General features: G+C 46.2%; 1 protein-coding gene across 4 annotated transcripts in view; it reads left to right on the forward strand.

Moving 5' to 3' along the window:
- The window catches only part of SRGAP3 (SLIT-ROBO Rho GTPase activating protein 3), a 332,469-nt gene that overhangs the window by 252,960 nt on the left and 52,689 nt on the right, over positions 1-26,820 (forward strand). For all 4 annotated transcript variants that reach the window (XM_045808138.2, XM_087866833.1, XM_087866834.1 and 1 more), the window contains 6 exons: positions 9,010-9,195; positions 13,601-13,729; positions 15,086-15,307; positions 16,616-16,717; positions 19,134-19,331; positions 26,519-26,603. In XM_045808138.2, coding sequence (XP_045664094.1) covers positions 9,010-9,195; positions 13,601-13,729; positions 15,086-15,307; positions 16,616-16,717; positions 19,134-19,331; positions 26,519-26,603 — 922 coding nt within the window. The remainder of the gene's footprint in view (positions 1-9,009; positions 9,196-13,600; positions 13,730-15,085; positions 15,308-16,615; positions 16,718-19,133; positions 19,332-26,518; positions 26,604-26,820) is intronic.

Consider the following 26,820-nt stretch of genomic DNA (forward strand, 5'->3'; position numbering starts at 1 on the left):
ATCATATGTCGGCCTGGAGGAGAAAAGGGCAGAAGTTGAGAGTGTGGGCCAACATGCTAATCCTTCCAGAAGAACCAAAAACAGAACAAACAGACAATGAAAAACCCCACTGTGTTTTCATCATTTAGCTAAAAATATGTTCAGATTTTCAGTATAGTCCTAGATCATGAAATGTATCTGTCATGTTTTGAAGCGACAAATGCTGCAGCATCCCCCGGGGGTGGCCCTTTCTTTGTGCTCAGGTGCTGTGCTCCAGGCAGGGCTGCCTGCCTTCCAGGCCCCCCGCTGCTGAAGAGGCCCCTGAGACTTGGCTCAGGGTGATGTGGAGGGGGCCTGAGGAACGTCCACACCCAGCCACAACTAGTGACAGGTGGACACTGATTGGAGTTGCGAATGGACACTATTTTCCACTTGCTCAGGCTTTGATTTGATTTTGCACTGGGCTCAGGGGTATGAAATCAAATCTGAACCCCCAGGCAAATATTTGTGAAGGCATCTCATTTCTGATGTCCACCCTCAGGGACGCAGGTAGTGAAGAGAGCTTGAGACTAGGAGCCTAGCCACCTGGGTTCTGTCTCCAGCTCCATCCCAGGCTCTCCAGGAATCTTCCTGGAATGACGCCTCCATGTCTGTCGCCATTCATGGTTCCATCATGTCACTGGGCCTTCTCTCCTTTATTTGATATTTTTCTTTAAATTGACTCACTTAAAAAAAAATCTCCCCGTCCTAATGAATTAGTGGGAAAGCAGCCTTGTGCATTGGGAAGAGCACAGGTTCTGGAGTCATCTGGGCCAGGTTCAAGGCCCTGTCCCTTGTCAAACCCTCTGACTATGGGGATGTTACCAACTCATCTCTGGATCGTTCTGAGAAGAGTGAGTGGCAGAGAGCAGAGCATGATACCTGGCAAACACCAGTGCTAAATCAGTGCATATTTATGAAAGAGGGGAGCATAAATATTTTTCCTACGTACTTCTGCATCTTTCCTCTCTCTTCCATCCTCCATTGTTGGGCCGGTCGGAGCCCAGAGATTGTTTTGCCTGAAAAAGGGCAATCACCCACTGACCATTCTCCCATCCCCAAGGCTTGCTGTCTATTATGCATACTCCATACTCCAGCCAGAGGGACTTTCCTCTTCAAAAAATTTAGAAATGGATACATGCACTTGGTAAAAAGCAATGATTAAACAGTACAGAGTTACACAGTGAGAAGTAGGTCTCCTGTTGCCCGAGTGCCCCTTACTCCATACAACCTCGATTCCTGGTTTCTAGTTCTGCAGTACCTTCTCACAGAGATGTCTGATTCATCAACAGGCACACATGTATGGATGCATTCTGCCCACCCCTGTTTTTATGCAGGTGGTGACAGTGGGACCTACAGTTCTGCATCTTGCTTTTGTAGTTATATTTTGGAGATTGGTTCATATTCCTGATAATTACAGTCTCCCCTTTTATATGATGCTTATCATGTGCTGGGCACTGGGCTAAATGCTTTATGTATCTTAATTCATTTCATCCTCATGATGACCCATTGAGGTGGATGATAGTATTACCACCCTATTTTAGAGGTGAGGGATCTGAGGCACAGAGAAGTCAGGTAGCCAGCCCAAGGTCACCTGGCTGGGGAGTGGCAGAGCCAGCTCCTAGTCTACTCCCCCAGGTTACTTATATAAATACATTCAACTATTTCTATATATATATATATAAGTCCAACATACATTTGTTTTGGAAGGATATGATCTTTCACATTAGCGGACGACAAAAAACTTGGTGTAAACAGAAGGGTTCTGGTTAAATGAAGGTACAACAGTGTTCATTCTCGCTGGTGCCTGCAAAGCAGCAGGAGAGGCATTAGACATGTGAGCACTGAGCTGAGTTTTTCCTCCTGATAGAACTGAAGAGAACTGGAAGGGTTAATGCCACATCTGTAACACCTAAAATCATCTTGCTGACACAGGTGGTTCCCATCTCACACTTTGGGAAACACCGACCCAGTGCAAGTTAGCTGGACTCTGGTCCTTGATTTCACACATCTGTGGCATGAAGGCACGAGACTAGAGGAGCTTTGAGCTCCTCTCCAGCTTTTATCTTCATGTCATGTTGCCCTCAGGCATGCCCTCATCTCCAACTCAGGGTGAGGCAAGGCGGGCCCTGCCCAACCATCACAGCCTGCTGGCCACGGTGCGGCCCAGGTTCATCTAGGGATGGAAGTGGTCCTAAGAACAGGGGGCGAGGTTTCCCTCCAGACAACCTCCTCACCTCTCCCAGCTCTCCCTCTCGGACATTCGTTCACTCGCTCAGCATGTGTTTGCTGATCCTCCACTGTGTCCAGAGGATGGGACGTGGCTGCACCATGTGACAAGTGTCCTTGTGGGGATATGGACAGTGGGAGGTGGGGTGGGGAGAGGAAGTCCACCTGGGCATCAGGAAGGCCACAGAGAAGAGGGGGCATTTGATTGGATCTAAGGACACTGGATTTCCCTGGGCCGGAGGGAGGCTGGGGGAGCAGTACTGAAGGCAGCAGCGAAGCAGGAAGCTGGGATATGGGGCCAGCAGCCCTGCTCAGTCAGGCAGTACTGTCTGTGTGTGAGTTGGGCATGAAGGTGGGCCAGTTGGGCCCAGGAATGAGGTGGGCAATGGGGAGGCTAGCAGAGACTCCTTCAATAGCGGGGGATGGGAATCCATCCACACAAGCTGGCGGGAGTGAAAAATCAGTGTACTGAATCTCAGAGGTTCATACACTTGTTTGGCTGTCTCCCCAGTAGGGTGTGTGTTCTGTGAGGCACACACACCCTGTTTTCCATGGAGTAGTATTGCCAGCACCTGGCATCATACCTGGCATATCACAGACTGCTCGGTAGATACCTAATGATCGAGGTGTAGCCATTCTCCCCACACCTTCTATAGACTCATCAGATCAAAGGCAGGAGACCACACCTCCTCCATTTTAAACTATTCCCTCCCTTACTTTTCCTCCTTCCTTTCTCTGTCTCCCTGTCCTCCTTCCCTCTTTCCTTCCATCGGTCCGACTGTCCGTCCATCCATCCATCTATCCATCCATCCATCCGTATGCTTTCCTCTGTGATGTCTCCATGATCAGGTAGGCTTCTCCCACGGGGTGACAAAGATGGTCCCTCACTGCAAGCTCACTTTTTATCAGCTCACTGCCTCCTGGTGGAAAATTAATATACCCTTCCCAGCATTTCCAGCAAAGCCTCCGGCTGTCTCTGATTGGCCTGGCTGGGATCATGGGCTCCAATCACTGTGGTCAGGTTAACATAATGTTTACTGACTGGCCAGGCCTGTGTTTCATGCCCGCCCTGGGGATTGGAGGGAGGTGTCACTTTCCCATGAGCCACTGGGACTAGAATGCTGGAGGGGAATTTGGGATTTCCTCAAAGAAAATCAGGAAGCTGTTCCAGAAGAGGGAGGACTAGGCAGAGAAAAACAACAGGTGTCCACTGAGGGGGAGTGTCTGGGGGAGAATATGGAGATGACTCCATTGGCTGGTACTCAAGCAAAGACGTGATACACTTCTACCTGTAAGCTGTTCCTCAAACCTGTTTGACTCCTGCTTTTTCTGGGCTTAGTGCTCACACTGCTCCCTTTTTCTGGAATAGTCTACCGCCACTCCTGCCCTGTTCACCCAAGTAATAGCTACTCTTCCTTCAAGGTTCAGTTTATTTATTTTTAATTTTTCAAGGATTTTATGTATTTATTAGAGAGAGAGAGAGAGCATGCGCAAGCAGGGAGGAGGGGCAGAGGGAGAGGGAGAAGCAGACTCCCTGCTGAGCAGGGAGCCCCCTGTGGGGAGTGGGGCTCCATCCCAGGACCCCAGGATCATGACCTGAGCCAAAGCAGATGCTCAACCAACTCAGCCACCCAGGTGTCCCCCTTCAAGGTTCACTTTAGATGACATTTCCTCCAGAAAGCCATCCTTTAGCACCCTAGATTTCCCTTATCATAGCACTTATTACACCATGTGATAATAGCTTGTAAACTTGTCCATGTCCCTTCTAATGATTGTATTCTGTGATGGTGGAGACCCTGTCTGTCTTTCACATTATAGTATTTCCTAGTATAGTACCTAGCACATAATGAGCTGTTCAATAAATATTTAATGATCAAAGGTGTAGCTGTCTCCCTACCTACAAATGTATTCACCAGGGTCAAAGCAGTAGAACTGTATCTCCCCCACTTTATTCTCCTTCCTCTCTTTCCTCTGTTATTTCCATCTATCCATCCATCCAGTCCATCCACCCACCTGTCCATTCAACCATCTCTCTAACTGTCCATCCTTCCATCCATCCCTCCTTCCACCTACACACCCAGCCAGCCGTCATTCATTCATTCATTCATTCATGCAAATATATACTACTTGCTGGGTACCACTGTCCGTTTTAGTACAGGGAATATGGTCATGAACAAGGTCCTGACCCTCTGGACTTTGTACTATAGTTGCACTGAGATAGTGTGTGGACATGTAAAACGAGTAAATAAGATAGCAATTATAAGTTCTAGAGAGAACGTAGGTCATGCAGAGTATGGGTGGTCATACTGAAATTTGGGAACTTGCTTTTCCTTCAAGTGTGTCTTTGGCATGTACTGGCCCAGGACTTCACCCATGCATAGCTCTTGGATGGCTCAGAGACAGCTGTGCCTGTGGGGTAGAGAAGAGTGTGAACTTCATTGTTGAGAACCTATTGTCAAACAACAAATTCTTATCTTGCCCCAGCATGTCCCTTTTTTTTGATGCTGTCAACTTCTATATTTCCTTTGGCTTCTTTTGCATTTAAACGAGGGTCTGAAGGACTATGCATATATCATTTTCTTGTTTTCATGATCTGAGGATTTGGGAAGATGCAGAAAGCAAAGTGTATGTAGCAAAAGGCAGCGTGATTACTATAAACAGCAGTGTTTATAGACAGAAGTCCTAGCTATCTGGTTTGCTGTGTGATTTTGTACAATTCACTTGCCATTTCTGAGCCTCAGTTTTTTTCAATGATGGGTTAATACACCAAGATTTCTGGAGAGCCTTTTGAGAATGTCCATTCAACCATGAAACTGATCTGTGTCCAAGAACAGTGGTCTCAATTTATATGTCCCTACAGGGTCTTTCTCAGCCTGTGCTAGGCTTGTTCCAAGGGGCCTCCCTGATAGGGTCTGAAGGATTGGAATGGGAATTAAGCCAGGCATTAAGCCAGGTGGGTGCCTCTGAGGAGTTCTTCACAGGTGCCAAGTTGAAGGCTAGGACTCAGTGCTTTGGCCTCAGCCGAACTCTTGCATCCACCTCTGCTCCCTTCCCAGCCACACTGCTGTCAACCAGTCACTTTATATAGTCACAACTTTCCTGTCCACCCTCATTCTGGTCTCCACCAGGCAGCATAGAGAGGATAAGCTGCTGCCACAGTCACCCAGCAAGTTTGGGGGGAGGGTTGAGTCTCAAAACCAGATCTCCTGAGTCCCCGTTGGGTAGAGGATCCCTTCATCCCTATTTTGTGGTTTCTGCATCTGTAAAGCAGCGATCATGTAGGGTCTACCTCCTAGGGTTTTTGTGAGAAATGAAAGAGTTAATATAAGTAAAGTGCTTAGAACAAGGCTGGGCATGTAGTAAGTGCTCAGTCAATGTTCGCTGGGATCACCATTATCGGTATCATATTGCCTCCCAGGGTTGGGGTAAAGATTAATTGAAATGCTCCTTGGGGATAATTAAAAAAAGAGGTTTGCAAACTCTGAAGTAATTGATAAGTTTAAATATTATTTAACACATCCTGGACTGTCAATATTGAACAGACTGTTCTAAGCTATTGAGCTAAGGACCTTTCATGCTAAAGCCCATGTTTCAGGTAATTAAATAAAGGAAACGTCTAGAGGATTCTGGATCTAGTTAGACTCATTTCTGAGAGGTCCCCAGGTAAACTTTTCTGTGGCAGCTGTCTGACATAAATCACCCCGGGCAATCAAGTTCATTGTTATTCTTAGGGTCAGGAATTACCAATTGGATCACCGAGAGTTTGGCCCCAGGGTCCTCTGGCTATGTTCGCCCAAGCATGGGACTTTTGCAACTCGGTTCAGAGAATGTACTGGGAAGCTTGGTTTGTTGCAGAGCAGGAAGAGTACTCTGTGGTTGAAGTGGAAAACTAGGCGAAGGGAAATGTGGGAGGCTGAGAACACCCAGCTGGGATGCTGACCTTGAGTGAATAGATGGATGGATGCATGGATGATTGGACAGGAAGATCTAATTGCAGATAGAAATGCTCTCTCTTCCTCTGAACTGCTCAACACAGATGATAGATTAGTGGTGAGATAAGCAGACTTCAGCAGCTGAAACAGGAAAAGTGGCTTTAGCAGGAATCATTGAACCCAGAAAGGGGTGAGTCCAGCAATGAACACCAGCAGCATGGTAGAGAAGCAAAGAAACCGGTGGTGCCTGTGAATGTGGAGGAAAAGAGAAAAGCTTTGAGAATGGAAAGGCAGGGGCCTGAAAGACAGATTTCAGCAGGCATTCCCAAGTCTTAGCCACGTGACATTGCAGGAGCCCTGGCATAAAGATGGTGGAAAAATTGGTAAGTGCTTTGGTTACCTATAAGCCTGCAGTCATTCCTTTTGGCCACTAGGTGTCAAGAACACATTGATCTGGCACACTTTGGTCCACTGAGTTTGGAAATAAGCTTAGTGGAGCTGGCATAAGGAGTGGATGAAATCATGGAGAATGGTATCTCTAGAGGCTTTAGGGCAACTAGAAAATTCAACCATGGGTGGAACACAGAGAAGGGGTCTTCCACCAATGAAGAAAAGTTGATTGCATTTTTTATTCATTTATTGTTTTAAAATTTGGGAAGGTTTTCAAGATGAAAGAGGAAAGAGAAATATGGTATAGAATAAAATTTTGCATATTAGATAATGTTCTTTAGAGTTTGTAAGCATTTTCCTGAAGTCAGGTGAGTAAATTCAAGGTGCTCAAACCCTCAGCCCAAATCAGGGGTGATGATGATGGTGGTGGTGGTTTTAGCAGCTGATGTCTAAGTGGCTCTTACTATGTGGCAGGTGTTATTCTCAGCACTTTATCTAAATGAACTCATTTTGTCTTCATAACAAATCTATGAGGTAGGTGCCATGGTTATCCCCATTTTACAGATGAGGAAGCAGAGGTCAGAGAGGTTCTGTGACTTGCCCAAGGTCACACGGCTGGTAAGTGGCACCATGAGGATTCAGCCCAGACATTGGTACCAGAGTTCATACTCTACGATACCTACCATGTTCTACAACAGATGCTCCCCCCCCCATTAACTCCTGGCCTACTTTCTGTGAAACAGATCAGTGCTGTGATTTAATGATAAAAGTTACAGAATAATTCTTCATTGTAATAAACTCACTTCACAGGACTTCATACGAGAATGAATAAGGTTATAATGCTGGCTGGGAATTCGTTCCAAGTTCCCTGACTTAAAGGGCCCCATTAGGCAGGAGCATATCCCAGCCCCACGTAGAAGCGTCTGCTCTATTAGCTGCTGTAATTAGCCAAACAACAGGAAAAGTGAACAAACAAGGCTCAGGAGCCATGGAATCCAGAAATTTCTCGTGTTTCTTAGCACAGAAGGATAGTCATAAACTTGATACTGCACAGGAAAAGTGTACTCCTGGTTGGGGACTGGGAGATAGAGTCCTGTTGGTATGGGACTGCCCAGCTTGCTCTAAGGCTGCCCAAACTGTTCATACCTGCTGAGAAAATGGTATTGAATTACGGAAAGAGTATGATATGGTGGATTAAAAGTCAGAGACCAGATTTCTGATTTGGTTAAATGTACTTTTCTTATGCCACCCTCCGTTCCACTCTTAGGTATTTACCTGAGAGAAATGAAAACATATGTCCACACAAAGAATTACACATGAAACATTTTTAGCAACTTTATTCATAATAGACCAAAACTGTGAACAACCCAAGTAACTATATAACATATGAATAAAAACACAAATAGTGATGTAGATATACAATGCAATACTACTCAGCAATTAAAAACTGATACAACATGGGAGAAAAATTATGCTGAAGGAAAGAGGGCAGACCCCAAAGAATTTATACGCTTTGGTTCCATGTATATGAAGTTCTAGAACACATAAAACTCAACTGCAGCGACAGAAAGCCCGGATGATTGTCTGGGGCTGGGGATGGGGGTAGGGATCTTTGTGCTGTCGTGGAAGTATTCTGTAGCTTGATTGTGGTGTTGGCCCCAAGGATGCAGAGTTTGGAGATTACACTGATGATATTGTACAATCGTGGATAAGCCACTTTGCCCTTCTGGACCTCAGTTTCCCTATTTGTACAATTTGGTGGTTGGATTAGATGATGTCTAGGATTTCTTCTGTCTCAAAAACTCCCTTGTTTTAACAATATCTGACTTTTACTATGGGAGTAGAAGAGCAAAGTGTGGTTGCTATGTGGGAATTCATTGTATAGCCAAGGATGAGTTTATTTCAGAAAGCATAGACTAGCGATTAGTATATCCAGTAATACTCCTTTTGGGGACAGAGCCATTTGCAGGCCAATAAGGAAAGAGCTGAGAAAACGATTTGCATGTTCCCTTGGAAGTTCCATGAGTACCCGAGGAGGGGCCTTCCCAGTGGCCCTGGGAGGAGGAGGAGGAGAGGGACAAAAGTCATGGCTGGCAGGGCCAAAAAGGGCAGCCGAGGGAGGGCCAAGTATGACTTATCACCTCTGAGACCCCCAAATGCATGGGGGCTTTTAAATGTACTCACCCATTCCTGGCATTCAGTAAGGACTTCATGATGTTGCTGAGGATGATAATGGCAGCGAAGCCGCTGCCGCCACTCATCTTCATTTCCAGTCCGCAGAGCTTGTGTGAAAGGAGAGCACCGTGGGGAGCTCGGAGTGTGTGGGGGGAAGAGGGCAGGGTGCAGCTTACTGGAACGCAGAACCTGAAGGGGGCTGGGAGCAACAAGGCCATATGCCAGGCGGGCAGGCTGCTGATTTCCTGCCCGTGTGTGTCCCCAGGTCATGAAAACCTACCACATGTACCATGCGGAGAGCATCAGTGCAGAAAGCAAGCTGAAGGAGGCTGAGAAGCAGGAGGAGAAGCAGTTCAACAAGTCGGGAGACCTCAGCATGAACCTGCTCCGGCACGAGGACCGGCCCCAGCGCCGCAGCTCTGTGAAGAAGATTGAGAAGATGAAGGAGAAGGTGAGTGAGGGCCAAGGAGGAATCGAGGGCTGGGGAGGAAGTGGGGGGCATGCTTCCTGCTGACAGCCTTGGCTTTCCCCTCTGCACCCTGCGGGGTGTGGGATAGAAGCGTGGTGCCAGCATGTGCACTCTTGGAGGTCAGCGTCACGGAGACGGCAGGGCTGGCCATGCCTCGCCAGCACTTGTCAGGCCTGGCCTTGTGCCAGGATCAACAGGCAGGGAAAGCGCTCAGTTGACAAGAGAGCTGAACTGTGACAAGATTCACCGCAGCCAGCACATTCTCGGATGGGCAGGGATCACCAGGCATTTGTGGGGGCGGGGCTTGCTCAGGAGGCCATTTTGGCAGCTGGAGGGCTGGTTAGGGTTGAGCGTGTCCCAGGAAGAGGAAGCTGCCCTGGCTACCAAACAGCACCTGGGAACCCGATAAAGAACCCATTCCAGAATGCTGCTGGCCAGCCAAAGACGGGAGACTGAGGATCCCCCTGTCCTGGTGCTGGACCAGTGCTTTAGTAGGGCACAGTGAAATGAGTGCTAGTTTTGGAGTCACACAGTCTGGGTTTTGAAAGTGCCACATTTATAGTCCTTCTCTGAGACTCGGTTTTAAAATCTGACAGTGATGGCAAATGACTCTTCTCTCTCAGGTTAACTCCGCTAGATTGGTGGTCGCTGCCCAGAGCTCTGTGTGCAAGACTGTGACGCCCGCCTCTGGGCAGTAGTTAAAAACAGTGCTGTGATCACTTCATGATGTCTGCGATGGCCAGGGAATTTAGACGGCAGTGCACGTGCTTTTGTTATCCTAGACTAGGTTACTTCTAAGGTTTCTTTGTAAAAGCTATTATTTTCTTGTTGAATTCCCTACGCTTATTCATTCCATGCAGTCAGTAAACATTTCCTGAGCTCTTTCCATGTGCCAGACTTTGCACCCGATATTTATTTGGGCTTCTCTGCATCTCATTCTATGTCTACATGATCCTGTAGCTCTTAAAAATGATAGGAGATTGAGGGGCAACAAAATTCACTAGGGCCTGGGCGAGCTGGAAAAGTAGCCATAGGCAAATAAAATAACGTTCCAGGGTTATTTCCAAAGGCAAAGAAAAGTATGCTCCCAATAATTAGGCAGAGACCCAATTAAAAAAAGGGGAAAGAATTTGAATAGACATTTCTCTGAAGAACTTACATGAGTAGCCAAGGAGCACACGAAAAGATGCTCAGCATCATTAGTCATTAAGGAAATAGAAATCCAAACCCCAGTGAGATACTACCTCACACGCACTAGGCTGGCTAAGACAAAAAAGGTGTCAGTCACAAGTGTTAGTGGGGTTGCAGAGGAATTGGCACCTTTATACATTGCTGGAGGGAAGATAAAATGGTTCAGCCACTTTGCAAAACAATTTGTCGATTCCTTAAAATGTTAAACATGAAGTTATCCTACGACTCAACAATTCTACTCATAGGTGTCCACCCAGAGAAATGAAAACACACATCCACACAAAAACCTGCACATGAATGTTCCTAGCAGCATTATTCTTAATAGCCAAAGGTAGAAACAATCCAAATGTCCATCTGTATGAATAAAGTGTGGTTTAGCCATGTGATGGAATATTATTCAGCCAGGAAAACGAGTGAAGTACTGATACATACAACACAATATGTTGTAAGTGAAAACAGTATGTTAAGTGAAAGAAACCACTCACATTATTGTATGATTCTATTTATATGGAATGTCCAGAATAGACAAATACATAGAGACAGAAAGATTATTGGTTGCCAGGAGCTGGGGCAGAGGAGAATGGAGAGTAGGGGTTTCTTTTTGGGTTGATGAAAATATTCTAAATTTAAATAGTGGTGATCGCTGTACAACTCTGTGAATATACAATCAATCAATCAATCAATCAATAAAATAATACAGGCAGGCAGGGAATTACAAAACTACAACATGGGGGATCAATAGAGGGGAAGAGAGACCATTGACTGGGAGGTCTGAAGACTAAGTTTAGTTCAGAGTTATATGCTAATTAGCCATTTGGCTTTTGGACAAGCCACTTTTTTTAAAGTAGTCTCCACACCCAACGTGGGGCTCGAACTCATGACCCTGACATTAAGAGTAACACACTACTAACTGAGCCAGCCAGGTGACCCCAAGCTACTTCTTTTTGGTTTTCATTTTCTCACCTGTAAAATAGGTGAATTAAACTAAGATGCCTTTAATATCCTTTCTAGGTATAAAATTTTATGAATCCACGAAGGGCAGAAAGTGGTCTGGGGGTCGTTGTAGCCCCTTGGAAATGGGCGAGGAGTATCAAAACTCTCTGTGAGGGGGTGGGTGCACGGCTGGTATGGGATTATAACTACCAGAAGTCTGTTTCCCAGAATAGGTGGACCCTGGGGAAAGGTCAGAGAAGATCTCTGAAGAGAATTCAGAGGTTGACATGGAAGCATCTCTACTAAATAGCTAGGAGAACTCGATCTAGAATAAAAAAGGTGCTTTTTAATTTTAAAAAACTTTTAATTCGAGTATAGTTAACATTCAGTATATTAGTTTCAGGGGTACAATATGATTCTACAATTCTGTACATGACTCAGTGCTCATCATGATTAGTGTGCTCTTAATTCCCATCACCTATGCCACCCCTCCCCCACCAGCCTCCACTCTGGTAACCACTAGTTTGTTGCTATAGAGTTGTGGTTTTTTTGTTTGTCTCTTTTTGTTTGTTTGTTTTGTTTCTTAAATTCCACATATGAGTGAAATCATATGGTATTTGTCTTTCTCTGACTATTTCACTTAGCGTTATACCCTCTAGAACCATCCATGTTGTTGCAAGTGGCAAGATTTCATTCTTTTTATAGCTGAATAATATTCCATTTTGTGTGTGTGTGTGTGTGTGTGTGTGTGTGTGTGTATACCACATCTTTATCCATTCATCCATTAGTGGACACTTGGGCCATTTCTGCAGTTTTGCTTGGAATAAGGAAGGTTTAAGAAGAGTGCCTAGGTGAAGGGGGAAAATCTTGTTTCTTTAAGGAGAGCTGTTTTCTACCCAGAGTGGGACTCATCACCTGAAAGGGGCAAGTAGACAACTCTCCAACCCACTTTCCCTTTACCTCTACCTGCCCAGGCTGGCCCAGGACAGAAGCAGCTTCCCAGGGAAGCTGTCCAGCTCCTGGCCAAGACTAGCACCTCTAACTGCCCACTCTGCCTCTCCCACCATTCATGTCCAGACAGCCAGTGAAAAGTGCTTAATGCCTACTTTGTGCAGAGAGTTCTGGGTGCTACAGGCCCAGTGATGAACAGGGCACATCAAGTCCCTGACTTCATAGAACTTACTTTCTAGTGGTGGACACCAAAAACCAGCAAGTAAACAAAGAGGTAAAAAAATACAATTTCAGGTGGTGAAAAATACTTACAAAGAAAAATAGAGCAACCAAGATGTCCTTCAGCAGATGAATAGATAAGTAAACTGTGGTACACCCAGACAATGGAATGTTATTCAGTGCTACAAAGAAATGAGCTAGCAAGCCCTGCAAAGACATGGGAGAGCCTTAAATGCACATCACTAAGTGGAAGAAGCCAATCTGTAAAGGCCACACACTGTATGATTCCAACTAGATGACATTCTGGAAAAGGCAAAACTATGGAGGTAGGAAAAAGATAAGTGGTTGCCCGGGCTTAGGTGGCCAGAAGGGATGGATAGATGGAGCACAGAGTATTTGTAGGGCAGGGAAACTACCCTGTTTGATATTATAATGATGGATATATATCATTAGACATTAGCCTAAACCCATAGAATATAAAACACCAAGAGTGATCCCTAATGCAAACTATGGACTCTGGGTGATTATGATGTGTCACTGTAGATTTATCAGTTGTAACAAATGTACCCTCTCGTGGGGGATATTGATAACAGGGGAGGCTATGCCTGTGTGGGGGTGGGGGGTGTATGGGAAATCTCTGTATCTTCCTCTCAAATTTGCTGTGAACCTAAAACTGTTGTAAAAATATAGTCTTTTAAAAAGGAAATAAAAATGAGAATAATTACTAAAAATTGAACAAAGATTAAATAAATGAAAAAAAAAATAGAGTAGGGCAAGGGAACACAGGGGGAAGGGCACTCCAGATGCTGAAGCCTCGCTTCCAGACAAGGTTGTCATCAGAGGCCGCTCTGACCACATGACCTTGGGTAAGGACCTGAAGGACGTGAAGAAGCAGGCCACACAGGGACTTGGAAGGATGGCTTGCCAGGCAGAGGGAATGAGTCTGAAGGCCTAGAGGCAGGAGTGAACTTGGCCTCTTAAGGGAAGGGCAGAGGAGGCTGGGCAACGCGGAGCCTGAAGGAAGAGGGTTCAAGAGAGGGACGAGAGCCAGGTCAATGCCTCAGCTCTCACCTCCATTCTGTTCTTCCTCCAGAGGCAGGCAAAGTATTCTGAAAACAAGCTGAAGTGCACAAAGGCCCGGAATGACTACTTGCTGAATCTGGCGGCCAGCAATGCAGCTATCAGCAAATACTACATCCACGATGTCTCCGACCTGATCGACGTGAGCACCTGGGGAGTCTGGGACTAAACAGGGCCCCACACCTGCACTGGCCCTTGTCTGAAGCTGATGTGCATGTCCCTTGAGCCCTGATGGCAGGGCAGGGTAATGGGCGTTTGGGGCCTGGGAGAGGAGTATCACTTCATGGTTTCTACACCTAGGGGTGGGAGTGGGCCTCTGGCAGCCCCTACCTGGTTGGGTCAGGCAGACATCTATCTATTCCACCCGCACTTTCCAAGTACCCTCCTCTGCACCAGGGCCTTTGCTGGGTTTGGGGGTACAGGGGTGATCATACACAGTTCATGCCCTGGACGTTTTCCCAGGGTGGTATAGATGTGTATATGTTTAGGGGATATTATTGTGGAAGAAATCAGGCAGTTTTTGCAAAAGAAGAATGGAACACTGACTCCTGCGTAGCAGCTGTATAGCTTACGCTGGAGGGACAGCTGGGCTTAGAGAAAGAACATCATGAGTGGCATCATCATGGAGAGCTTCTGTATCATCTGTGTCGGAGCTGGGACTGCCGCTTGTGTCCTGCCCGTCCCACGCAGACGGGGATCTGGCCCGCAGATGCTCAGGAAATGTTCCATACTGGTGGATGGATCCTTTTCCTCTGACTCTGCTGTGTCCTGTCAGGGAGTCGGAGGGTCACTGCTTTTCCATGGCTGCAGAAGGGACCCATTGCCACCATCCCCAGGAGAGGGAGCTGCTCAGCCCTGCCTGTGCCTTCCCATGCCTGAGGCCAGACCCCTCCTCTTTCTTACAACTTTTCGCTCTTTCCAGTCCTCTCCTTTCTTCATTTACCACATTTTTCTTGAGCATCTGCTAGCCCTAGGTCTTGAGCTATTGCAGTGGACAAGAACCTGTGGGTCTGCTCTCATGGAGCTTACCATATCTAACCCTGACACATTAATAGGCAACTGCAAAGCCAAATGGCAGGTGTTCCAGTGAGGGAGGTGGAGGGAGATGTGGACCCCCAGGGAGGGATGCCCGACATAAACTCTGAGTGGGGAGAACATCAAGGAAGACTTCCTGGAGGGAGTGACCTCTAAACTGAAACCCTATTCCAAGCAGAGGGAATACATGTGTAAAGGGCTAGAGATGAGAAAGAATGTGATGGATTTGGGGAGCTAAGAGAAGTTTTGCTACTATCCAAGTCACACTCCCAGCTCCCTCTGAAGGCTTTGGGGTGATTTGTGCAGTAGGATTCCAGAGTGCAAAAGGGTCTCCGGGATGAAAGATTTGACTGTGGAATGGGAGGTCACCTTAAGTCACCATGATGGGAAAGGGAATGCCGGCAGCCCCCACCTCCATGTGACAGCCCTTACCAGCACCTTCTATTGTGTGCCTCTCTCCAAGTGCTGTGATCTGGGCTTTCATGCCAGCCTGGCCCGCACCTTCCGGACCTACCTCTCAGCCGAGTACAACCTGGAGACCTCTCGCCACGAGGGGTTGGATGTCATCGAGAATGCAGTGGACAACCTGGATTCCCGAAGTGACAAGCACACCGTCATGGACATGTGCAACCAGGTCTTCTGTCCCCCGCTCAAGTTTGAGTTCCAGCCCCATATGGGGGATGAGGTAGGATTCTCCCAGGAGCCCATGCTGGAGGCTGCTTCCACCTGTTCTCCCAGGTGCTCCCAGAACATCGGTGGGAGGGGAACATCAGCCCCCGTTCACCTGTAGGACATTTCTCTCAGAGGCCTGAGGTCAAGGTCTAGGCCCAGGGGCTGCCCAGCTGAGGTGTTTACCACTAATATCCTAACTTTGCTGGCTGAAGTATCTCGCCCGCAGAATTGCAGGACCTTCGCTCTCCTTCACATCCTTCCCATCTAAGTGTAGACCCCAAGGGAGGCCTGCATTGCCACACAGGCGTCTCCCCGTCTTCCCTCGGGTGACCTCGGATCTCGGGAGCCTGGGCCTCACCTCAGCCACTCTGGCCGGCAGCCTTGTCGGGGCTCTGCCTGTCCTCCAGGCCAGGGGGCACACCACCGAGTGCGCTCGCTTCAGTGTTTGTGCTGCTCAGCTCCTTGCAGTGTCTTGGACTAGAGAAATAAGTACATGGGGGAGGCATTTGTTACTGGCTGCGGGGCAGCCTGCCGGTTACTCCAAGTGTACAAAGGCCCTAAAGCAAAAAGCTCCTTGAACTTTTCCTTTTCGTCCCTCCCCACTTTCTTCATTTGTAAAAGAGAGGCCTTCTGCGGGGCCTCCCCACAGCCTCTGGCCCATCCCTCAGCTGTTGCATCCAGCCCTTTGGCCCATCATCTGGACCAGAAAATTCTGGCCCCGTAGTTACCACTGGTGACTGCCTAGTTAGTGGTAAATGACTAGTAAATCACAGAGCCCTGCCTCCCTTATGATCTCACTCGAGTCACACCAGGCTGCCCAACCCACAGGGGAGTAGCAGAGCCCTGGGTGGAGTGGGTGTAGGGAGAATGGTATTTCCGTCTACCTTCCCCTCCCGAGCCCCATGAGAGCACTCGTGCCTCCCTGAAGCACCTTCCTACTGGGGAAGAGGAGCGCTCCGCTGATTGTTTCCATTTGCCATTCTTCTTACTGGCGTCTGTCAGACCGCTGCTTTCTTACCACAAATTCCTGCCTTGCAATGAACTAGTCTCACTTAATGAGATTACATTAAAGCTCTTAGTAAACCTCAAGGGCTGCGCAAATCTAGAAGACCATGACTGAGAGGCTACAACTTGCAATGTGAGAGGGTGGCCTTTGGAGGTGGAAGAGCCCCAGGTCCTGTCTGGTGTTGGGCAGGGCACTTCACCCTTCCAAGCCTGTCGTCTCGGCTATTGATAGGGACGTCAGTGGTGGCCCTGGCTGTGGCCCCACACAGGGGATGAGAGCCCTGGTCAACCGCAGCTGGTGGCTGTTCTTTTGCAGGTCTGCCAGGTCAGCGCTCAGCAGCCCGTCCAGACGGAATTGCTCATGCGGTACCACCAGCTGCAGTCCAGACTGGCCACTCTCAAGATAGAGAATGAGGAGGTGAGTGGGTCCCTGTGCCCTGCAAGGGATTTCCTGACGAAGGCCCAGCTTCTGTTGGAAATCTGGGCTATGGAACACATAAGAAATTAGGGTTCATCTGTAAGATGGATTATTACATGACCGGGGGTGTCTGGGTGGCTCAGTTGGTTAAGCGTCTGACTCTTGATTTCAGCTCAGGTCATGATTTCATGGGTTGTGACATGGAGCCCCACATCGGGCTCCGCACCGGGCATGGAGCCTGCTTAAGATTCTCTCCACCTCTCCCTCTCTCTCTAAAATAAATAAATCTTAAAAAAAAAAAAAGATGAATTATTACTTGATCATTAAAACTGGACACACTAAGAAATCTTTAATGGCGTGGGGGGATGCTCACAAGATGTTAAAGAAAAACAAACAAGAAGTAGAACTCTGTGTTCAGTATTATCCTAAGGATGGTAAACTAGAATAGGCCCTGTGTGTCTGTGTTTATTCACAAGAAAAAAGCCTGGAAGGAAAGACTTTGAAATGTTCATTGTGGTTATATCTTGGGAGAAGAATTACAGGTGATTGCTGTTTTCTTATGCTTTTCTCTAGTATCTGTGCTGAATTTGTGTTATTTTTATCATCAAAGATAGTTATAGGTATTTTAAATGACACAATGAAATAAGCCAGGGCACACCGAATGTGTCATGGATTCTGAGCTCCAGGGAACTTCTGTGTTATCAGTTATCATGCCCAGCACGCCTCCCATGGAGCTGGTGACACAGGCTCCCCACCGGGAGAGTGAAAATGGAGACCCCAGCTGCGGTGATTCTATTTCGATGTGGACTGGGGAGCCCGGAGGGGCAACAACCTCTTCCGGCCCGGATGCCTTCCTGCAGGGAGGATGTCGACCAACTGGAGGCCCCTGGAGGAAGGACACCAGGATGCAGGGAATGTCACCTAAAATCTCGGGCAGGTTTATCACTGAGGAGTGCAGTCACAGCTGGAGATGGCGAGCCATGGTCCCTGTCTTCACACCCCAAGAGGGCTGCCCTGGGCAGAGAGGGCTCGTTTGCTCTATGTCTCCACAAAGGACAGAGCTAGGACAGACAGGAGACAGATTGTCACTCAGGATGATAACAAATCAAAGTTGTGCCTAGAGGAAGGTTATACAGAAACGAATTAGATATTTATTTTGTACACCTGAGGAGAGAAAGGAGATGAAGAAAGTGTGTTCTTTATTTATTTGTGTTCTACATCCTCCCCTGAAGCATTTTTAATTGTTTACATGGAACAGTATATTCATAACAATGTTGATGGGCTTTAAACTGGAAATCAGGGCCCCAGAGAGAATGAAGCTGATGTTCCTCTGTATGGGCCCTTTATAGCTATGGAAGCGCTTATTTTGTACCTGAACTTCTATTAGGCCATCTTAGAACCCATCCGTTCATTTTTACATTCAACAAGTATTCATTCAACTGATATTTATTCAGGTATTTATTAAGCACGTACTATGCTCCAAACACTGTGCTAGATGCAGAGTCAAGTGAGTGAACAAGACACCATAGTACCTCCTCTCACGGGGATTATATCCTAGTGAGGAAAGATAGATAAAACACGAAAGCAAACAAACCGACGAATGAGTATGCAAAATATCATATGGTGATGTGCGCTAAGTCGGGAACAGTACTCAGGGGGCCCTGATGTCACCAGGAGGTGACATTTGAGTTGAGATCTGAGTGACAAGAAAGACTTCGGGTGACGACAGTTCAATAACGGATGTAGATGCAGTTTCCCCCCTGACTGTTTCTGGAGCGATCCTCCATCGGAGTATAGGGCACAAGTCAGTGAAGGGATGTTGCGAGGCCAGGGCTTGTGTGCTCCACACGTGTAACCTTCCGTGGGGCCCACTTGACTCCAGGAGAGACGTTGGAGTCCTGGAGGACTGGCTCAGCGTGTGTCTTCCCCGAGTTCTCTTTTCTCAGTCAGCGTTTTGGTAAGTCAGGGGCAGATAGCCAGGGAGTGTGTCCACTAAGGATGGTCCTTCTTCCTATCTAGACCTTGTCCCCTCTTCTCTCTGGATGTGCACCGAGAGTATTTCTAATGTTATCCCTCTTCAAGAGACCTGCCTTCTATGGAAGGAGCTAGTTTGGGGCCATATAATCAGGAAAAGAGAAGCAAACCTAGAAACCAGTGTTCCTCGTTCATCTCAGCATCCTCCAAGCTTCTCAGCAGAAGCAATCCAATAAAATGACTTTAGATTGGGCAACGTGGGCTCTCACCCCAGCCAGCTCACTGGCCTTACTTTCCACATCAACATAATGGGATTGATCATCTTGTCCTGCCCACCTCCTATAGGCCTTACATGGAGGAAACAAAGTGGGGAAAAGGACTTGGAGGAGCCAAAGGTGTTCCGAGGTGGAAGGGTTTTTGTCAACATGCTGTGTTTCTCCAGGTTAGGAAGACCCTGGATGCCACCATGCAGACCTTACAGGACATGCTGACCGTGGAGGACTTTGATGTCTCCGACGCCTTCCAGCATAGTCGATCTACAGAGTCTGTGAAGTCAGCCGCCTCCGAGACCTACATGAGCAAGATCAACATCGCCAAAAGGAGAGCCAACCAGCAGGAGACAGAAATGTTTTATTTTACAGTAAGTGGCCTCTTGGACCCAGAACTCACTGTCTGCTGACCTGCTGGCAGTGACTTTTGGGGAGCAGCCCAAGCTAGTGGGAGCCAGCAACACCATGTGAGTCAGTGAGAGCTAAAACACTTCCAACATGCTTCTCAAATGAAGTTGCCTGGCTTGGCTTTGGAAAATGCAAAAAAAGTGAATTACCAGTGGGGAGCATCAGCATTGATCCTGGATTTATGGTTATTGCAACTAACCTAGGAAAAAACCAGAGAGTTATGTTTGGTCAGGTGTGAGGAGAATGGCAAATGGAGCCTGGGGGAAGTCCCAGGTAACAGCCCTAAAGTTTAGTGTATGGTTGTCATGTTGATGTGTCTTGAGTTGGGGTGCGGGCTTTGGAAACCATGCCCTGGGGGACCCGTGCAAATTACTGGTGAGTTGTAAGCCCTTCGTGTAAAATTCCAGATACACTTACATTCCATTCAGTTGGGGCAGGGAAGAACAAGCTAAGGGGCTTTAGTTCAACATGTGTTTAGTGAACACAGAATTTGGGGGTTGTAAGGGACCTCAAATCTTCTATCTGATGCTTGGTCTCATTCAATCATATCCCTACCAAGAAGTCATCCAGTCTCTGCCTGAATAGCCCCAGGATGAAAAGTTCCCTCCTTCCCCAAATAGCCCTTTTGTTTTGGCCTGTAGCTGGCTATAGATATTATAATGTCTTCCCTCATCTCTGTTATCTTCAAAAATCTGCTTCAGTAGGATTTCTGGTCATTGATCTTGATCCTGTTCTCTGGGGCAACCCAGAGAGACTAATTCCACAAGACAGTCTCTGGCTTGCTTGTAGGGAGCTGGGTTTTCATGTCTCCAGGCTAACCATACCTGGTTTTATAAATCCTGCCTCATTAGCTTTCATTTTGAGTGGCCTCTGCGCCCTAAACTCTTTTCGAACACGTTCCTTTTGTCGATGCCTGTTCTAAAGTCAGCAGCGGTCTGACCAGCACAGAATAGAGCTAAACTTCCACCTCCTTCCACCCTAATGCTTTTCATATGTCCTAAGATCATATTCTTTTTGTTTTGTTTTTATTTTAAAAATTTTAATTCCAGTATAGTTAACATACGGTGTTATATTAGTTTCAGGTGTACAATATAGTGATTCAACAATTCTATACATTACTCAGTGCTTATCAAGATAAGTGTGCTCTTAATCCCCTTTACCTCTTTCACCCATCCCCCCTGCCACCTCCCCTCTGGTAACCATCTGCTTGTTCTCTGTAGTTAAGAGTCTGGTTTTTTGCTTGTCTCTTTTTCTCCCCTTTGTTCATTTGTTTTGTGTCTTAAATTTCACATATGAGTGAAATCATATGGTATTTGCCTTTCTCTGACTGATTTATTTCACTTAGCATTATACTCTTTAGATCCATCCATGTTGTTGCAAATGGCAAGATTTCATTCTTTTTTTACAGCTGAGTAATATTCCACTGTGTGTGTGTGTGTGTGTGTGTGTGTGTGTGTGTGTGTGTGTCCGTGTGTGTGTGTGTGTGTGTGTGTGTGTGTGTGTACCACATCTTCTCTATCCATTTATCAACTATGGACACTTGGGCTGCTTCCATAGTTTGGCTATTGTAAATAATGCTGCTATAAATGTAGGAGCGCATATGTCTTTTCGAATTAGTGTTTTTGTATTTTTTGGCTAAATACTCAGTAGCAGAATTACTGGATCATATGGTGGTTCTATTTTTAATTTTTTGAGGAATCTCCATACTGTCTTCCACAGTGGCCGCACCAGTTTGCATTCCTACCATCAATGCACGAGGATTTTTCTCCACATCCTTGCCAACACTTATTGTTTCTTATGTTTTTTTATTTTAGCTATGCTGACAGGTGTGAGGTGATACTTCATTGTAGTTTTGATTTGCATTTCCCTGATGATGAGTGATGGTGAGCATCTTTTCATGTGTCTGTTGGCCATCTGGATGCTTTCTTTGGAGAAATGTCTGCTTGTGTCTTCTGCTCATTTTTTAATTGGATTATTTGTTTTTTGATGTTGAGTTGTAGTTCTTTATATATTTTGGACACTTTGGACCTTTTATCAGATATGTCATTTGCAAATATCCTCTCCCATTCACAGGGTTGTCTTTTAGTTTTTGTTAATTGTTTCCTTTCTGTGCAGAAGCTTTTCATTTTGATGTAGTCCCAATAGTTTATTTTTGCTTTTGTTTCCCTTGTCTTAGGAGACACACCAAGAAAAATGTTGCTACAGCTGATGTTAGAGATATTACTGCCTGTGCTCTCTTCTAGGATTTTTATGGTTTCAAGTTTTGCGTTTAGGTCCTTAATCCATTTTGAGTTTATTTTTGTGTATGGTGTAAGAAAGTGATCCAGTTTCATTCTTTTGCATGTAACTGTCCAGTTTTCCAGCACCGTTTGTTCAAGAAACTTTTTCTCATTGCATTTTGTCTCCTTTATTGTGGATTAATTGACCATATAATTGTGGGTTTATTTCTGGGCTCTCGATTCTGTTCCGTTGATCTATGTGTGTGTTTTGGTGCCAGTACCGTACAATTTTGATTACTACAGCTTTGTGGTCTATCTTGAAATCTGGGATTATGTTATCTTCAGTTTTGTTTTTCTTTTTCAAGATGACTTTGACAAATTATTTGGGGCCTTTTGTGGTTCCATACAAATTTTAAGATTATTTGTTTTAGTTCTGTGAAAAACACTGTTGTTACTTTGATAAGGATTGCATTAAATCTGTAGATTGCTTTGAATAGTGTGGACATTTTAACAATATTAATTCTTTCAATCTATGAGCATGGGATACCTTTCCCTTCGTTTGTATTGTCTTCAGTTCTTTTATGAGTGTTTTATAGTTTTCAGTGTATAACTCTTTCACCTCTTTGGTTAAATTTCTTCCTAAGTATTTTATTTTTGGTACAATTGTAAATGGGATTGTGTTCTTAATCTTTCTGCTACTTCATTATTAATGTATAGGAATGCAACAGATTTCTGTATATTGATTTTGTATCTTGTGACCTTACTGATTTCATTTATCAGTTCTAGTAGTTTTTTGGTGGAGGCTTTAGGGTTTTCTGTATACAGTATCATGTCATCTGCAAATAGTGAAAGTTTTATTTCTTCCTTACCATTTGGATGCCTTTTATTTCTTTTTGTTGTCTGATTGCTGTGGCTAGGATTTCCAGTACTATGTTGAATAAAAGTGGTGAGAGTGGACATCCTTGTCTTGTTCCTCATCTTATGGGAAAAGCTCTGTTTTTCACAACTGAGTATGATATTAACCGTGGGTTTTTCATATATGGCCTGCAGTGTGTTGAGGTATATTTCCTCTAAACCTACTTTGATAAGGGTTTTGATCATGATTGGATGTTGTACTTTGTCAAATGCTTTTTCTGCATCTATGTTTTTATCATTTCTCCTGTTGATGTGATATATCATGTTGGTTGATTTATGAATATTGAACCACTCTTGCAGCCTAGGAATAAATCCTACCTGATTGTGGTGAATGATTTTTTTTTAATCAATGGTTGAATTTGGTTTGCTAGTATTTTGTTGAGAATTTTCACATCTCTGTTCATCATTGATATTGACCTGTAGTTCTCTTTTTTTTGTAGTGTCTTTATCTGATTTTGGTATCAGGGTAATGTTGGCCTCACAGAATGAAACTGGAAGCTTTCCTTCCTCTTCTACTTTTTGGGATGGTTTGAGAAGAATAGGTATTAAGTCTTCTTTAAATGTTTGGTAGAATTCACCTGTGAAGCCATCTGCTCTTGGACTTTTGTTCGTTGGGAGTTTTTTGAATGATTCAATTTCATTGCTGGTGATCAGTCTGTTCAAATTTTCTATTTCTTTCTGATTCAGTTTTGGGAGGTTATATACTTTTGGGAATTTATCCACTTCTTCTAGCTTGTTCAATTTGTTGGCATGTATTTTTTCGTAATATTCTCTTATAACTAAGATTTTCTTATAACTAACGTGTGTATATATATATATATATATATATATATATATATATTTATTTATTTATTTATTTATTTATTTATTTTAAAGTTAGTGTCAGTTAAATCTCTATTCCCTATGTACTATTATTAAACCAGGCTACCTTCCTCCTAAAGGTGATGTCTTGGGTAGGTCTTGTGTTTGGTACCAATTAGATCCCCTCTTGACAGATTTAGTTCATGGCTCCAGACTGTCAAGATCTTGTTCCAGTTGTTCAACGTATGCGCTCTGTCTTCAGACCTTATGTTGTCTGCAGAGTCAGTGAGTGTGGCTTTCACACCTTAGAGTTTGTCAAATAAAAAAACTAGGGGATAGGCCAGGGCCAAGGCCAAAGACAGAGTTGTTTAAAACATGCTACGGCTGATGTTGATCCATTAATCAGCACTTTTAGATCGTGGTCATTTAACTAGTCACAAACCCACCCAGTTCTCACACCGGCTCCATCTTGTGATAGGCCTTGTCGAATCCCTTGTTGAAAACACGGATAGCATTTCCTCAAACATCACTGTATGACTTTGCTGTTTTCAAGAAAGAAAATGAAGCTGGTCTTAGTGAGTCAGCCCGTGCCAGTTTCTGGACCTTACCACTTCCACTGAGGATGTACTATGTGTACAAAGAGAGTGTGTATGAATATTAATTCTTTTTGGCAGCGGAAACAAAGAAATCTGGCTGGTAGAAGCAGAGAAGGGGGTCTAGCCTGCTTGAAGTTAAAAGACAGAATTCACCAATGTTCATGATTAAGGGTCATGAATGTTATATTTTCATTTTAATATTTAATCTATCAACCTGGTTGGTGAGTACACTTCATGACTTGGTGTTGTGATATTATTTTAGGCATTTTTGAGGACATAATATTCCTTTTAATGCAAACATTAGTACAGTCTGATGGCATTCTTTCCACCATGGGTCACAAATGAAACTTGGAAAAAGTAGGCAGAGTTCATGGGTCCCAGAGCCCTGGGGTATAATGTCCACTAACCAGTGAATAACCCACCAAGGTGTGAATTCTGTGTTTAGGATTAGCACTTCAGCTACCAGGGGCAGCAGGGCATGATGGAGAAAATACCTGCTCATACCTCAGCTCTGCCTCTTATGGCAAAGTTTTAAACATGGGATGAGAGCAGAGGGTGTCAATACCGGAAGCATCCAGAGAGAGCCTGGGGGGGCGCAGAGAGCAGTTATCAAACTGAAGTATGCATTTGAATCACGTAGGAAGCTTGTTAAAAATGTATGTTCCCAGCATACCACCCACCCTGAGGTGGGCCCTGGAAATTTGAACATGTCTGAGCCTCTGTGGTATCTTCTTCAGGTGTAAAATGAGGGGTTAGGCTCACAGTCTTTTTGAGCAGGAATCTGCATTTTGATCCTCTCCCCAGCCGGGTAGGAAGCCACTGGGCCCTGTACCACACTTGGAGAAATGACATGAGTCTACTGTCACTTTACCCTGAGGAGCACAGGGAGTCCTCTGCTCAAGGCGGTATAGTACACTAAATGGCCACAGCTCTGCGCATCTGTCTCCCTCTGGCTAGAATGGGAATGACGATGCTCCCCACGTTTGCTATCCAGGATTGTGATGAGGACCAAAGGTACATGCTGGAAACTGCCAAGTCCTCTACAGGTACAAGGGGGAGTGGTTCTTAATAACAGGGAGACAAGCTCCTAGGAACCAAGAAGGACTCTCTGATTGAGGAGAGAGGATACCACCATCTCCTGCCAGCCCCACCGTTCCAAGTTGGGGATAGGGTGGGGTGACCCCCATCTTATCTGAGTGCATGTCAGCCCCTGCTCCATGGGATTTTACCCTATAGCTGTCTTCAGGGAGACGATGGTGAGCTTCCAGGTGCTCCTTTACAGGTCACATTGTGGTGTCCCGAGCACCGTGGTTCACTCGCACCCCTTTCTGAGCATTCTGGCTGGGGCAATAAAATGGATTTCCTTGTGAGAAGCTAGCTGGCAGCTCTGGGGCAATCATACCATCCTGTGCCTTCATTTCCAGGGCATTTGCGATTGCTGTTTCATCTGCTGAGAAGGCTCTGTCCCCCACGTGCCCCGGTGTACCCACGCGGCCCCTCCCTCACCTCCTTCGGGCCTGAGTTCACAGGGCAACTTTGCCGCAAGGTCTGCCCTGATTCGTAGTCCCCCATTCCTGCCTTATTTTTATCCGCAGCATTTACCAGCAGCTGACCGGTTGTGTCTTTTACTTTGTTTATTAGCTTATTGTCTCTCTTCCCTCTCTTCTGTGTCAATCCCTGTGAAGTTTCTCAGCACGGGCTCTAAGCCAGGCACAGCTGTAGGCACTGGGGAGCCAAAAACCAATGGGGTGTGGACCCCAACAGCAGTGGCTCACAGTCTGGCAAAGACACACACCAGCAGAGGGGGCCCCAAGCCTGGATTTGGGTGACACGGGCCAGGCCAAGGAAAGCCAGTACTCGTGTAGAGGCGTGGCTGGGGTGCAGCTGAATTTGGGCACAGGTGGGTGTGTTTCTGCTCTGGGGCTCCTGGCCCTCTCCATTGCTCCGAAGTGCATTGTGCTTGACGAGGCCCCTGAATGAGAGGCAGCCTGGGGATCCCAGGGGCCCTGGGCAAGTCAGTTCCCTATGCCAGCCTCACCTGTCTCATCTGTAAAAAGAAGAAAATTGTATCCCCCAATGCTGTTCAGGTTATTTGAACAGGAATGTCTTTAGGGGCCTGCAAAGCCCCTCCTCCTTCAGAGCGGGGCCAGATGAGAGAAAGGCTCGTTAGGAGGCTCCTCTGTGACAGATCTGATAAAGCGCTCTCGCCTCAGCTGCTGCCCCCAGACATGGTTCCTGTTTTTATTGCTCATGGCCCAGAAGCACAGCGGAGCCTGAGGACTAAAGAAGCCGTCTGCTAGGGACCCCCGCAGTCCTCACCTGACAAAAGCGCCTTTCATTGCTCACATTGCCCCTGAGCTTTCTTTGTGTTCCCTAAACTGGCCTGGAATGTGTAGGCGGACAGCCGGACAGCCGTGCTCGGCAGAGCTGGGGTCTGATGGAGAAGAGCAGAGGAGCAGGTCAGAGGCCCCTCTTTCTCCCATGCTGGGGTCCTGGAAGGTGGTGTCATCTCCCTTCAACTCCCCTTTGACCTCCCCGGCACAGAGGTTGGTTCCAGGGGCAGAGACCGTGTGACTTGGCTCTACAGTCTATAATGCCCATGTGCCTTGTGTCTTACAGAAATTTAAAGAATATGTGAATGGCAGTAACCTCATCACTAAGCTGCAGGCCAAGCATGACTTACTCAAGCAGACCCTGGGTGAAGGTGAGTTGGTTAGGTGGCAGAGGCCTGTGAGGAGGGGTGCCTATTTTGTTGTGGCCCCTTGAGCCGTTGCAGCTCGAGACATGGGGGACTTGGCAGAATGAGGCCTGGTACCAGAGCCAGTGGGCAGGACGGGACAGGCTGGCACAGATGCCGAAAGGGGTCTAGTCTGGCTGCAGAAAACATGGGGCAACCAGAAGTGTTAGTTTAGGTTTGGGGG

This window comes from Ursus americanus, chromosome 14 (genome assembly GCF_024610735.1).
Source record: "Ursus americanus isolate L20-20 chromosome 14, mUrsAme1.1.p, whole genome shotgun sequence".
NCBI lineage: Eukaryota > Metazoa > Chordata > Mammalia > Carnivora > Ursidae > Ursus > Ursus americanus.